A 14821-nucleotide genomic window follows, 5' to 3' on the forward strand; every position below is an offset into this window, starting at 1 on the left:
CAACATTATCTTGATTAACAACTTGGTCTAAAGGATCAATATCATTTATTTGTGGAACTTCAATAACTGTTTGTCTTACATATGTTTGAATTTGAGGTGAATGCATGACAAACAATCTATCACTTGAACTAGAAGGTTGAGCTTCATTGTGATCCAACATAGAGACTGAGTCATTCAGCTGGTCCCTTCCACTAATCAAGTAATCCTCAAGAAATTTTGCATTTGTTGATTCCACAATCCTAGTATTGTGAGACAGACAATAGAACCTATAACCCTTGGACTTTTTGGCATATCAAATGAAATACCCACTAATAGCCTAGGATCTAGTTTATTTCTTGTGGATTATAAATTCTAACCTCAGACGAGCATCCCCAAACATTTAATTGTCGCAAATTGGGTTTCCAACCTTTGAATAACTCAAAATGTGTCTTTAAAACAGCCTTGGTTGGAACTTGGTTCAATATATACATAGTCATCTTTACTGTTTCAGTCCACAAGAATTGAGGAAGTTTTCCGTTACTCCTCATACTTCTCACCATGTCCATTAAAGTATGGTTTCTTCTTTCTGATACATCATTCTGGTCTGGAGTACCGGGCATAGTTTATTGGGCAACAATCCCATACTCCTGAAGAAACTTCACAAATAGGCTAGGTTCTTGTCCATTCTCAGTGTATCTTCCATAATACTCACCACCTCTATCCGATCTCACTATTTTAATTTGTTTACCATAATGTTTCTCTACTTCAATCTTGAAAAGTTTAAAGGCGTCTAAAGCTTCATCTTTAGGACGAAGTAAATAGAGATACATAAATTGTGAGAAATCATCTATGAAGGTGATAAAATATTTTGGATTACTTGCATCTATATCAAGACAACAAATATATGTATGTATGATTTCCAACAAATCAATATTCCTCTTTGCACTCTTTTTAGACTTAATGGTTTACTTCCTATTAATGAAATCCACACAAGTCTCAAAATCAGAAAAATCAAGAGCACTATGTACTCCTTCATTGACTAACCTTTTTATTCTCAAAATGGAGATATGTCCCAATCTTCGGTGCCACAATAAAGAGGAATTTACATTCATGATACAACATTTTGACCCAATAGTAACATTCATGGAGTTATAAATAACATTATTTTGTAATGTAATTGAATAAAGACCATCAGACAATATACCATGATCACTAACTTCGGATTTATTAAATAATGTAAAACCATTATCCAAAAAATAAAATCCATACCTATAGGACATAAGTCTTGAAACTGAAATTAAATTCCTCAAAAAACTAGGAACATAAAATGTCTTTTCGAAATGCAAAATAAAGCCATTGCTTAATACCAAATTGCATGAACCAATAGCCTCCACAAGTGAGCTAATCCTCCCTCCTAAATAGATGAAATGCTCATTTCTCAGTGGTTTCTGAAGGTTTTGAATACCTTGCAAGGTATTTCAGACATGGATTGTAGAATTAGAGTCAATCCACCAAGTATTATGACCAATGTTTGTTAGATTAGATTCATAACATACAAACGAAAGTTGGATACCTTTCTTGTCAAGCCAATTTTTGAACTTAGAGCATTCTTTCTTCATGTGTCCTTTATTTTTGCAAAAGAAACACTTCGACTCTTTCTTAATGTTCGATTTGATAGAGATTTTTCCTTTATCTTTGGCACGATCTTTCTTCTTCCTTTCAAGGAAGGTCATTTTCTTTCTCACCCTCTTCCATAGCCAACCTTCCCTCTTCTTGAACACATATGATCAGAAGTTCGTTAGTTAACCATTTATCCTTATGTGTGTTATAAAAAAATCTTAAAAGGGTCATACTTTTGGGGCAGAGTGCACAAAATGAAGTGAACCATAAAGGTTTCCAATATATCAACTTCCAAGGCATTCAATTGAGCAGCAATATCCCTCATGTGCATGATATGATTACGCACACCTCCCAAACCGGTAAGCTTCATGGATGAGAATTACATGACAAGGGTACTTGCCAAAGCCTTGTCTGAAGTGACCAATTGTTTGTCTATTCCTTTTATTAAGAGACAAACATTTTCATACATCTCCATAGAACCCCTAATCCTAACATATACTTTGGTCTTAATGCACATAATGTAGAGGCGATTAGATCGCTCCCACTTTTCATAAAGATCAACCTAATCTAGGATACTCACCTTGATGATTGCATGTGGTTCTGGCTTTCTTATGGCATAATCAATGTTCATCCGTCCCAAATGAAGGAGAACTCTTTCCTTCTAGCCCTTAAAATTGTCATCCTTGAGTTCAGGAACATCAACTTTCACATCAGAGAAACTAACATGTCGACTAACTACAAATTAAAAAAAAATATGAACAACATGCTTAATAAATTTGTTTTGAAGAAAATAACTATATCATGTTTTACCAATGTAAATCATGTTTCCAATGAATATAGAGACATAAAACTTGTTTGTGGAGTAAAGTTTTAATTCTATTATATTCACGCAATAATGATAAAACTATCAAATTGAAAATGACTATATCATGTTTTACCAATGTAAATCATGTTTCCAATAAATATAGAGGCATAAAACTTGCCTTTGGGCTAAAGTTCTAATTCCATTATATTCATGCAATGATGATAAAACTATCAAAGTATATTTCATTTCCTAATACATGTGGGTTGATTAGGAAATATAATTTGATATTTTATCCTAATTAAATATATAAATTTTTTAATAAAATATCATGTGGATTGAATTTTATTAGACCATGTATAATCAATCACAATAATGTTTTATGTGACTAACACAATTCTTTTTTAATAATTAAAGATGTTGTGGCTACTCTTTAACCAAAAAAATATCATCATATTGTGACTAACACATGAAAAAACATTCATGCGGTATGTGAAAAACTACAATAATTATGATATACATAACCCAAAGAAATCATTATCAACCATCAAGTACATAACAAAGCAATTAAAAATATTTATAAACTAATATGACCTAAATTAGTTATTTTATTTTTTTGGTCAACAATCCACAATCATATACTTTAGAAGATACACCAAAAAAAACAATATTTTTGTCGTATAGATTCTTTTCTTACTCCAATAGAAATTAAGAGACCTGAGATAAGCAAATGAAAAGAATATTAGCATTTTGGTGTAACACATGAAGAAAAACGTTATCCTCCAATGAAGAACAAAAAAGAAATTTATAAACAATGTAAATCAAATGATAAAATTTATAAACAAGACAAAGGTAAATCAGTTAGTTGCTCTAATACCAATGTCAGAATTTGACATGATTAAAAGAGTTCTAAACCATACAAACACGAAAAGCAGAAGCAAAAAGGATCGAGTTACCTCCCACTATTCTTGCATTTTCTAGCAAGCTTCGAACTCAACTCCAGATAGTGATTTCGAGGTTCTTCTAAGCTCTTGCTCTCACCCTTAGATGGTGTTGGTTTTCTGAATATGTGAGTAAGCTTAGGGACCCCAAAATGTTTAAATTAATAGCCACGTAACTATCAATAGTCAATATTACAATCAATGGTAATTGATTGATTCCGTCAATTAAATGTACATTATATTGTGCTTATGAAACTTCTTGTGCGTTAATATTTCAATATCATTTTTAAAAGTGTGTTATATTTATTAATTTTTGCGAAAAATATTTTTAAAGGGTTATTTTTGAAAATCTTAACAAACACAACTCAACATCATATAAGTGTAAGAGAGATCCACACGTCAAATATCTTAGTTGATCCTAATGTAGAATTATGTTCGGTCATTAGTCTTTCCAAAGATTCTAACTATCATTAGCATAGTACAATACTTTTTCTTCACAATATCATTTCTATTATTTATTATAGTATTGCTCCAAACTCATGTTTTTGCTATCAATTGTCGTGTATTATTCATTCTTGTAGCAGTAATTGCTTTTGAGTGTGTTATATTTGTATTTAGGTTAATATCACTTGTGCATTTTTATTGAATCCTTTACTTATCAAAAAAGCTCTTACACCATCCTTCATATATGCTTTAGAATCTTTATATGACCATTTTTTATTGTTTTTTCATCATGCAAGCTTGTCTTATTGAGGTAATGGATTGTGCAAACCTTACGTCGTTCTATTGTACGTGTTGGCATTCGTTGCCATGCTTCTGAATTTGGGCGCTTATGGCGCAGTCCTCTTACTATTTAAATGTTGCATCAAGAAGGAAACATGTCTCATTTCAAATCTCTTCTTCCATATTTTTATCTTTATTTAAGTACCTTATACAGTTGGACATCACAATCTCTTTCTCAATCTCTTCGGTTATTCTTTTTTGGTGGTATCTTTTCATCTTTTGAATAAGTAACTAATTCATTTTCATGTGTATCACAGTAAGTATCGTATCTCAGATATGTAGAGATGAGCATTAGACAAATAGATGTGTTGAGAGAGATGTCGTTAGACATCTAGATATTCAGGACCAGACAAATAGTTTCAACCTTTTTTTTCTAAATTTCGTCATTGAATTATCTTGACCTGGCCTTTCATTTCATCATCCATTGATTCCACACCATACTCAAATCATCTTTTTGTTGCAAAACTATTTGACTTTACACTTGAATAGATTCATTAGAACAGTAAATGTTCATAAAATCATAGAAGTAATATTATGAATCAAATAGAAGTAATATTATGAATCAAAACTGTATAATATGGAGGTCTTGTGAAGTTAAGATTGTGCTATCAAGTACAGTTATATGCTTTTCACTTAATCCATTGGTTGAAGAACTCTTATACTTTCTTTGGTTAGGAGGAGAAAATGAGAAGAGACAAATATGTAAGAAAGAGAGAGATGAAAGATGTGAGAATTAGAATAGAATTTGATATTGTTTGGTATATTAGAAAAATAAGAGAAACATAAGAGAAATAAATGTTTTCTTCTCTCTCTCCTTTGTTTGGCTGAATAGAAAAGGAGAAGAAAAATATAGTATTGTGTATAAAATGATAAAAGTGTTCCTAAAGCAAAAAGAAAAAAAATATAATTCATTGAATAAAACTTTTAAATTTTTTGTATTAATAAAGTTAAATGTTGGAAACAATGGTATCTCCAATGAAAACCCTTATGGGGTGTAAAATATATCTAGATCTCATATTTTAAAATACTTTTTCAGATTTTTAGTTAATTATATTTATATCATGTCGGTTCCCTAAATCAAGTGTATATAACCAACAGTAGCTCAAAATTATATATAGGCAAATTGAAAGCTAAGCAATGGTAATTCGACAAAATCCCCCTGCGAAAAAAAGATATGTCTCATATATAAACCTTAATTTAAGTTTATTAATTTTAATTCTTTTAAGTTTTTACAAATTTAATATTATATATTCAATATAATTTTTTATAGACCATATTACATAAGTACTTTTGCCTCAATGTTGAAATCCCTAAGTATTAGTAATAAATGAATGTAGGGGTAAATTTGTTAAGTGTGTCATTTTTCATCACTTTCTTCTTAAACTTGAGAAGAAAGCATTTTCAATGAGACCCACTAATTTTTCTTTATTCCCTCTATTTCTCTTCTTAACTAAAGGAGGTAGAATTTGAATCTATATCCAATTTCTCTCTTCATTTTTTTCCCTTCTCAAACTCACACCTTATTACTTTGGGCTCCCCATTCCCAAAAAAAATTAAGTATGAAACTCAAATAGGTAAATTTAGATAATTTGACAAGACTTAGACATATGAGGATAGTTCAACTCAAAAAATTAATGTACTAGGTGGTAGAGCCTCAAAACTTAAGTATTACATTAAGTATGTTATTATATTTAATGTGAAACTCGTAACATAATGATGATAATATTAAAAGAATATTTTTAATTAAAGTATTGCAATTGTTATTGGTAATTGATGAAAAGATTAAAAAATTTGATGCTTTAAAGCCTTAAACAATACCCATAAAAGAATGCCATCACGCATATACTAAGCACAATTTCTCTTTTATCCCCTTAAAGTTCTTTACCTTGTAATAGCAAAACGGATAGCCTTCACCGTTTACCCGTCGGCTCTAAAAAAATACCCACAAATTAGAAGCACGTGCAGGCATGCCACTGTATGAAAATGGAACTAATTTACATGCTCTCCCGATTTTAAAGTGAGCTAATGGTAAAACTTTGATTAAAATACCCTGCAAGTCCTGTGGGTGCGGAAGTGTCTTGGTTGTGGCTCGTGGAAGTGGGTGTGGATTTGGCTGTGGCTAGGGCTGGAAATGAGCTGAACTGAGTCGAATTAGTGTTAGTGCTCGATTAAGTTCGATAAAGATTGGTTCAGGTCGAAACTTAATTCGAGTTTGATACAAGTTATTTTTTTAGTTCAAGTTTAGTTTAATTAATCTTTGTCAACTGTTCGACTTAGTTCAAATTGGTTCATTAACTCATCTTATAACTAGGGCATCATCTGGTAGTGGCTGATGGATGATTGTGGACTCATGGCCATTCCGATAATGAAAAACACAAAATATTATGTGTGTTTTTCATTATTGTGTTCTGTTATTAGGGTTAGGGTTGACAAAATTTATTATGTTGTGTATTGTTGTTTGTTTTGTAATTTTTCTGAAAAGTGCACCAAAACCATAATTTTTCGATCAAGGTGTACCACATGTGTAAATTTTCCAATAAATGGGTCTGCATCATGAGATGCTAGATATACTAGTAGTTCAAATCCAACGTATGAAATCACGGCAGGTACACAAAGGAGGAGTAAAAGTTCCATCAAGCATTGAATGAACCACAGCTACTAACTAACCATCCATGCTCTCCACATCATTAATTTCTAATGCCACCCTTCTTACCTTCTATATAAACTCCACACCCTGCTTCACTTACTCACCAAGTAAAGTAATATACCAAAGCAAATACATTGCAAATTAGTTTGTGAAGTAATGGCAAGCATTAAGGTAGCATGTCTGGTTCTGCTGTGCATGATTGTGGTGGGTGCACCCATTGCACAGGCTACCATAACATGTGGACAGGTGGTTAGTGGCCTAACTCCATGCCTCTCTTACCTGCGGACTGGTGGAGCTGTTCCCGGAACATGCTGCAACGGAGTCAAGGGGCTCGTGGCTTCGGCTCAGAGCACCGCTGACAAACAGATAGCGTGTAATTGCCTCAAGTCCCTTGCTGCTTCCACCACATTCAATCCGGAGTATGCAGCTTCACTTCCGGGCAAATGTGGGGTCAACCTCCCTTATAAGATCAGCACCTCCACCAACTGCAATACGTATGTTATTTTTTCTCAATATTCTTTTTATCATTTTCACATAAGGTTGCTTAGAAGGTGAAGATAACATTGATTCAAAGTTTTAAATCTTCCTATCCAACTAGAGATTTTACTTTTTCAATACTAATATAGAATTTAGAGCCACTCTATTATTAAGGTAAAAAATTAAAATTAAGAAGATTTCCTTTTTACTCATATACTCTTCTTTTATTCTTTATTCCTGAACTCAGTGCTGCTGCTACAATAATATATATGCTCTGTCTGAGATTAATTCATTCCTAATGCTTGTATCAAACTAAGCAAAAGAGCTTCTTGAAGATAAAGTTGATTATTAATTTTGATTTGTCATGTGCTAATCATCTTAATTTATATGTGTATGTTGTCAAAATTGCAGTATCAAGTTCTGAAGAGAAGATGTCACTAGCACAGGGCAGAAAGGAAAACTTCTATGACTATTACTATGCGAGTTGACAAAATGTTAGTCAGAACAAAAATAAAGAAAGAGGGTCAGAAGGGCTTTACTTATACGCCCCTGTCCTACTCTTATTATATGTGTTGGATGTTTGGTGTATTCGTGTATGGATTACATATTAATCTACTTTAATTTGGTTATCCTCAGTTACCTGGCTCCTCTCTTTTTCATTAATTGGATTTGTTAAGATGAAAGAAAAATGAGTAATGAAAATAAAATATAATTATAATAATAAAAAATAATATTAAGCATCTAGTATCTATCTATCTATATCTATACTATATATAAAGCCAAAACTTGAAATAACTTCTCTTATGGTGTAATTTTCATTTCCTATTTTGCCCTTCACATTATTTAATTTTTACAAAAAAACTATATAATCCTAAACAACCACCAACAATACATTAATTAACCACATATCTCACATTAAATTAAACATTATCATAAACACACAAAAATATAATATAAAGTACACCGAACACAACAAATACATTTTAATTCAAAAAAAATGAAATATATAAAAATTGAATATATAGTATCACACAATATTCGTCGGCAGGCACGAAGTGCCTCTATACACTAGTTATTAATAAAGGGAAAACACAAAATAACCACCCATCATGGTGTAATTTGTGTTTTCCTATTTTGCCCTCATTATCTTTTTATTTCTACCAAAAAAATCATATAATATTATTTTCTTATTTTATCCTTATTATCTTCTTATTTTAAAAGTGTATTTAAAAAATTGAATATTAGACCAATTGAATAAATTCAACCGTAAATTTAGCACAAAAAATTATATTTGAATTTATAAAATACAAACTATACATTACAAACGATAGGAAAGCGGATTGACAGGCACGACAGTGCATGTCAACACGCTAGTAGTTTATAAAGTCAAAACATGATTTCACTTTCCTATTTTTTCTTTTGTTTCTCAACTGTTGCATATAACATTCTTAATCATTATTTATAAAAATAATAAATAATAAACAGAATAAATCAAATTTTAGAAGAGAGACATATAATTAAATTTGATGATGATAATAATATTCATATCTTTTATTTATAAAAATATTAGTCTATAATATTAAATTTATTGATTATAAATATGTGGGTTGATAGATATTTTCTTTAAAAATAACAAATTTAAAGTTTAATCGGTTAGAATGGTGGATAAATTGGATGTAGTTATAGAGACACATATACTAATTTGAATTATGGAGTACATCAATTCTAAATTCCGAGGACATAAAATATAGAATAAAAATAAATAAGAATAAACTTGCAAAATTAAATGAAAAACATGATAGACCTATGCTTGATTCTTATGTTGTATTTTGGGAGCAATAACAACTTCAAAAAAAATCCGCTGAAACTCATTACAATGTGGTCTATTTGAGCTTAAAGCAATTCAATTAGTTTAACATTTTGACTTTATTGTAAAAATGGCTAAAAGACTTGACTAGGACCGAAAAGGAGAATGATTGGTAGATGATAGTTATGATATGTAATAATCGCTCTCAAACAATAATTTACATAACTAAAAAAGTAATCTATTATTTTTATAAGAATGCAATGGGAGCTTATACTATTTTCATAATAGACATCATCAAATTGTAATACTTACATTACCAAGGAGTATAAATGTAACACCAGTTTTAAACTAATTAAAGAAAAACAAAAAAGGTTTTTCCTTTATTGTATTTACTGAAATGTACTTAAATATTTTTTATTGTCTTCAATATTGCTGGGCTAATTATGTCATTGCACCTTACTGTTAAATAGTTTTTTAATTGTTGTTGTAGTGTCATTATTACTTTGACATATTATTACTAAATTGGGTTTGTGCATTTTGTTGTACAGTGTTATTGAACACTGTCCATCGTTTAGTTCTTATTATAATTTTAAAAAAATGGGTTTATGCAATTACCAAATTGAGCAAATTCTATACACTATGGACAATTTCAAATCGGGGTTATAACTGTAGTTTTGCCGCCCACTTTCTCTACATGTCTTTTACGTATATTCCACTTTATCTATCTCATGTGCCAAAAGTGGTACTTCATTTACCACTTTTCTTATATCTCTTCATTTATTCTTCTTCTTTCGTATACCTCTTAATTACTACTTCATCCCATCTCTCGTCTTTAGATCTATTCATCCACTTAAGGTAGCATTATTTATTTAGTTGCCATTGTTGAAAATTTGAAGCTCATGTTTTCCATATTTGCTCAGTTTTTTGTTTTGCTAAAAGTGATCCCTATAAAATAAGGTTCACAGATCTTTTATCATTGAAAACGACATTGAGGTCCCCACTAAGCTGAAATGAGGCCTTCACTACTTACTTTGGGAGTCCAAGTTTACATTTTTTTAGATTTCTTTGTTAAAAGTCCAACCTTTTTACTTTTTATGGGTTTCTAGTTTTTCTTTTTTGTATATTTTTTTTAGTAGACATGTGTCCTTTAATATCATAGGATTTTTTTCGTCTACATTTTTGTACTGTTTAGGTTAAAAAACTCTTTCACATTTCTTTTATAGAAAAGGATCATTAGGTCCCTAATATGTAGTATAAGGCCTTCATTACTTTCTTTCATAGTCAAAGTTTACATTTTTTTTAAATTTCTTTATTAAAAATACAGCCTTTGCTACTCTATCTGAGTTTCTAGTTTTCCTATTTCATATTTTTTTGTTTGTTAAAAATGAGTCCTTTAATAGACATGGGAGGTTTTCCATTTGCATTTTTTGTATTATTTTTTGGTTAAAAAGCTCTTTCACATTCCTTTTATGGCTGAAAACGGTGTTGTGGTCCCTAATAAGTAGTATAAGACATTCACTGCTTTCTTTGGGAGTCAAAGTTTACATTTTCTATATTTCTTTGTTAAAAACACAACATTTTCTACTTTCTCTGGGTTTACAGTTTTCTTTTTTTGTATATTCATTGGTAAAAATGAGACCTTTAATACTGTCTCACAAAGTTTGTTGTTTCTGAGTTGATGGCTTTACTATAATCGGGGACATAAGTAATGATTTATGGCCTCCTATTTATATTACCTTTCAAAGTTGTGGGTTATGACATTTCCTTGATTCATTTTTTGGTTTTCTTGGTTTTGAATTTTGTTGCATTTTTATTAGTGGATTGACTCTAAAATTAATTGAGTACATGATTATGACCTCCTCTGATATTCGTTATGCGTTACTAATGACTTATTTATTATGTAATAATATATGATGTTGCTTTTGAAATTGCTGCCATATGACCTTTACTCCTTATCTATTTTCATTATTACTGATTTTCATTATCACATGACTATGTTCTCCTCACTGATTATTGTTATCAGTTTTAATTTTTGGGTGTTTGTTACTATTGTTACACTAGCTCGCAACAATTCTGAATGACACGAAATAATCCTTACCGGCTGAGTCACGACCATGTCGCTCTCTTTAAGACGTTTTAGGGTACTGCTAAAATTGTACAAAAAGACTATCAACCATGTCGTCCTCAGGATAAACAGCATAGTTCTTTATTATACAATGTCTTAATGCACTGTAAAATCGCTCTTGAATATACCCACAATATGGCTACTAGTGCAAATTCTTGAATACACCCACATCGTTTTAGTTATGTTTTGTATGCATATATATCTAATTACATTATTATTGTTTATGTTTTGTTAGTAGGAGAACAAAAGCGATACACCTATGACTCCACATGGAGTAGAACTCGATGTTCTATGGGTGGATGCCCGTAAGAATAAGGATGGTGTCATCGATAATGAGCAAGTTCAAGAAGCGTCAAGACGTGTTATAAGTGCCTATTTTTAATTATACTTAATTTCTATACTTTATTTATCAAGAAAAGGAGGCACAGTCGAGTAGTCACATAATACTTGACAAGGCACTGTAACTGCCTATCTACCCTGGTCGTATCCGATGTGTGGGATTTGGGGTTAGCCAGCAAACATTTGTACCCCATCCAAAGCATGCAATCAAAGCCCAAATGAAACGTTTCCACAAATTTGAGCAATCAATGAAGGTGAAGGAAGCTGAGTGGCAACGACTAGCTAGAGTTGTTGGCACTGTTCCTTCAACCATCAATGAGAGTTGCACACATTCACCTTACAACATTCCCATTCCGATTCTCATTCCTGAGGTAATTTAGTTAACTTATTTTAATTTAGTTAATTATTTTAATTTAGTCGTTAACTAATTATATGTTTTAACTTACTTACAAGTAATCAGTTCTTGCAAACTTTTCTTGGATATCCCAACTAGCCGAGTAGTGGGTGTTAGGAAAGTGCACAAGTCGGCTGATGCTATGTTGCATAATGCACGTATCTCACACCATCATGTGAAGGTCTCAATTGACATTGCAATTGATGATGATGTGTTGCTGCCAATTCCTCTCGATGAGGATATCTTCACAGTTGGAGGGACTATAGGCACTTTTGTGGCTTGGCCAGTAGACCTTGTGCAAGTAACTCCTTCTAAGGTATGATTTTTCACCTTATGCTCACTCATATTATATATATATATATATTGATCTATAATTGATATGTTTTTTTATTGAATATTTTAGGAAAATGTACATTCAACCCCTAGTAGCACTGAAAAGACTAAGCCATCTTCGAGGGATGTGAGCTCGATGCCATCTACTAGAGATGTGAGCTCAAAGCCATCTACTAGGGATGTGAGCTCCAAGAAGACTACCAACTATTGTACTCAGCTATTTGAGCCTGTACAGAAGTTGGGAGATGATATAATAAATATATCAATTCCCAAGGAAGTCTCCAGGGATAATATTGATGAATACGTTGACATCAATGAAGTCCAAGATGTATTTAAACATGAATGGATAGGTGCAATTGCTGTATGTATGTATATATATGAGGTAAATTATGTTTTCTTAACTTCTCACTTTTGCATGGCAGTGTGTTATAATTAACTAACATTTGTGTTATATATATTAGGTATTTGTATGAAATATTTTTTTTGGTAAATAAGAAAAAGGTGATGTTCATATCCCCACACCTTACCACTTTTGTGTCGAGTGACAAAAATAAGATTGGGGAATAGAGAGAACGAATTACAGATACTCTCCTCCTTCATAAAGAAGCTGCAGATTTATTTCTTGCACCTTTTAATACTGGGTGAGCATTTTTAATTGTCTTTTATATTTCTTTCTTTAGTATGTTTGTTGTGCTTAACATTTCCTAACCATGTACATATGTTTTGTTAGGAAATATTGGCTTTTGGTTGCCATCAATCTGGTCAATGAAGAGATATACTACTTTGACTCATTGGTACATGGTGATCCGAACAAGTACACTGCTATGAAAGAATTGTTTTCTAGGTAAGTGGATTACTCATGTAAACTTTTCGTTACACTTTCACTTTCCTAGTTGTTTAGTAATTAAGTACATTTTCTATTGTTTAGTGCGGTGCGAGTTTACAGAAGTTGTAATTGTCCTAGAAACAAGTTACCACAGCACAAAATCAAGTGGACTCATATAAAGGTATTGGCACAAATCATCTCAAACAATTATATGTGTAATGTATTCATATTTCAAATAAGGTTATAGTTATATGTTTACTTCATTTTAATTGTGAACCCATTGACAAACAAACCAGGTACATTGCGACTATTACGTGCTGAAATTGATGAAGGAGATCATTCAGAAATGTCCAACTAATGAAATCAAGTTTGTTGACAAATCATATACAGATGACCGAATCAACCAGATTAGAGAACAATGGTCAAAGTTTGTACATAGTTTTGTTGGCAAATCATAGGTATAATAGATTAGCTTTGCATAGATTGTAGCTTGGGGAATTCAATTAGTGTTCAATGTAATGTATATGATTTGGTGTGTGTAATAAATGTTTATATAAACATTACAGTGTAATTAATGTCAATATATAAATTCAGTTGTGTTCATATAGTTGTGATTCTGTATGCATTCATTTTGTTGTCCTGTTCTGTTTCTGTTTGCATTCAGGTTATTTTCTGTTGTGTACTTAACTAGGTAGAATTAAGAATAATGGTCTTCAACAACGTTTTTTAAGAATTTGTTGTTGATTACGTTGAATTCAACAGCGCATTCATAAAAAAGCTTCGTTGAATACTTATCTCTCATTTATTTTCTTTTAACTATACAACAACGCATTCGTTAAGAAACACTGTCGATATGATCAGCAAAACTATTTCCTCTGCACTTAATCGCTTAACACAATGCTTAATCGATTAACACAATGCTTAATCGATTAACACAATGCTTAGTCGATTTCTTAATCGATTAACGGGTTATCATTTCTTAGATTGTTTGAATGTTATTTATTGTCATTATTAATTGTTCTATATATTTAATTAATTGTCATTAATCGAATGTCATAATGTAACTACTAATTTGAATTTCACTAAAAAAATGAATTAGTAAAAAAATTATTATATATTCCACAGCGTTTCCTTCAGGTTGCGTTGTGGAACACTTACCTTCTTTATATTTGAATGGGGAGTTCTTCCACAGTGCTTGTTTTAAGAGGTGTTGTTGATTATGTATCATTGATAGCGCCATCTTCGTTATGCGTTGTTGATTAGGTATCATTGACAATGCTTTCTTCATTATGTGTTGTTGAAGATACTATCAGACCCTAAAAAATTAAAATGTTCCCCTATTCTTACACGTTCAGCAATCCCAACTCTCATTTACTCAGCAGTGAAACTCATTTACTCTCAAAATTAGCCTAAAAATCATTCAACCTCATCATTCACTCATTCAACACCGAAAATCATTCACTCATTCAACATCGATTTTGAATATCCTTCACTCGTTTAACCTCAAAATCATCATTCATGCATTCAACACCGAATTGAAAGTGAGTTATAAATATTTAACTTGTATTGAGTTATAAATATTTTCCTTATAAATGAGTGAAAGTGATTTCACTCATTTAGCTTGTATTGAGATGCGGTTTCCGAATTCCAAGCATTACATTATGAGTTAGGGTTCCTCAATTTTTAATATATTTGCTCTGTTTGGTGAGCTTAACTCCAAGCTTTAGGGATTTATGCTCATTATATTT

General features: G+C 31.4%; 1 protein-coding gene across 1 annotated transcript; it reads left to right on the plus strand.

Moving 5' to 3' along the window:
- On the plus strand, positions 6858 to 7881 carry LOC109350179 (non-specific lipid-transfer protein 1-like). Its single transcript, XM_019591351.1, has 2 exons — positions 6858 to 7266; positions 7661 to 7881. The coding sequence occupies exons 1-2, from the start codon at positions 6929 to 6931 to the stop codon at positions 7671 to 7673; spliced, it is 351 nt and encodes a 116-aa protein (XP_019446896.1). The 5' UTR covers positions 6858 to 6928; the 3' UTR covers positions 7674 to 7881.

Source organism: Lupinus angustifolius, chromosome LG01 (genome assembly GCF_001865875.1).
Source record: "Lupinus angustifolius cultivar Tanjil chromosome LG01, LupAngTanjil_v1.0, whole genome shotgun sequence".
NCBI lineage: Eukaryota > Viridiplantae > Streptophyta > Magnoliopsida > Fabales > Fabaceae > Lupinus > Lupinus angustifolius.

What these genes read in the sequence shown, in the direction of transcription:
- LOC109350179 (XM_019591351.1), top strand. Translation starts at nt 6,929, where the DNA reads ATGGCAAGCATTAAGGTAGCATGTCTGGTTCTGCTGTGCATGATTGTG.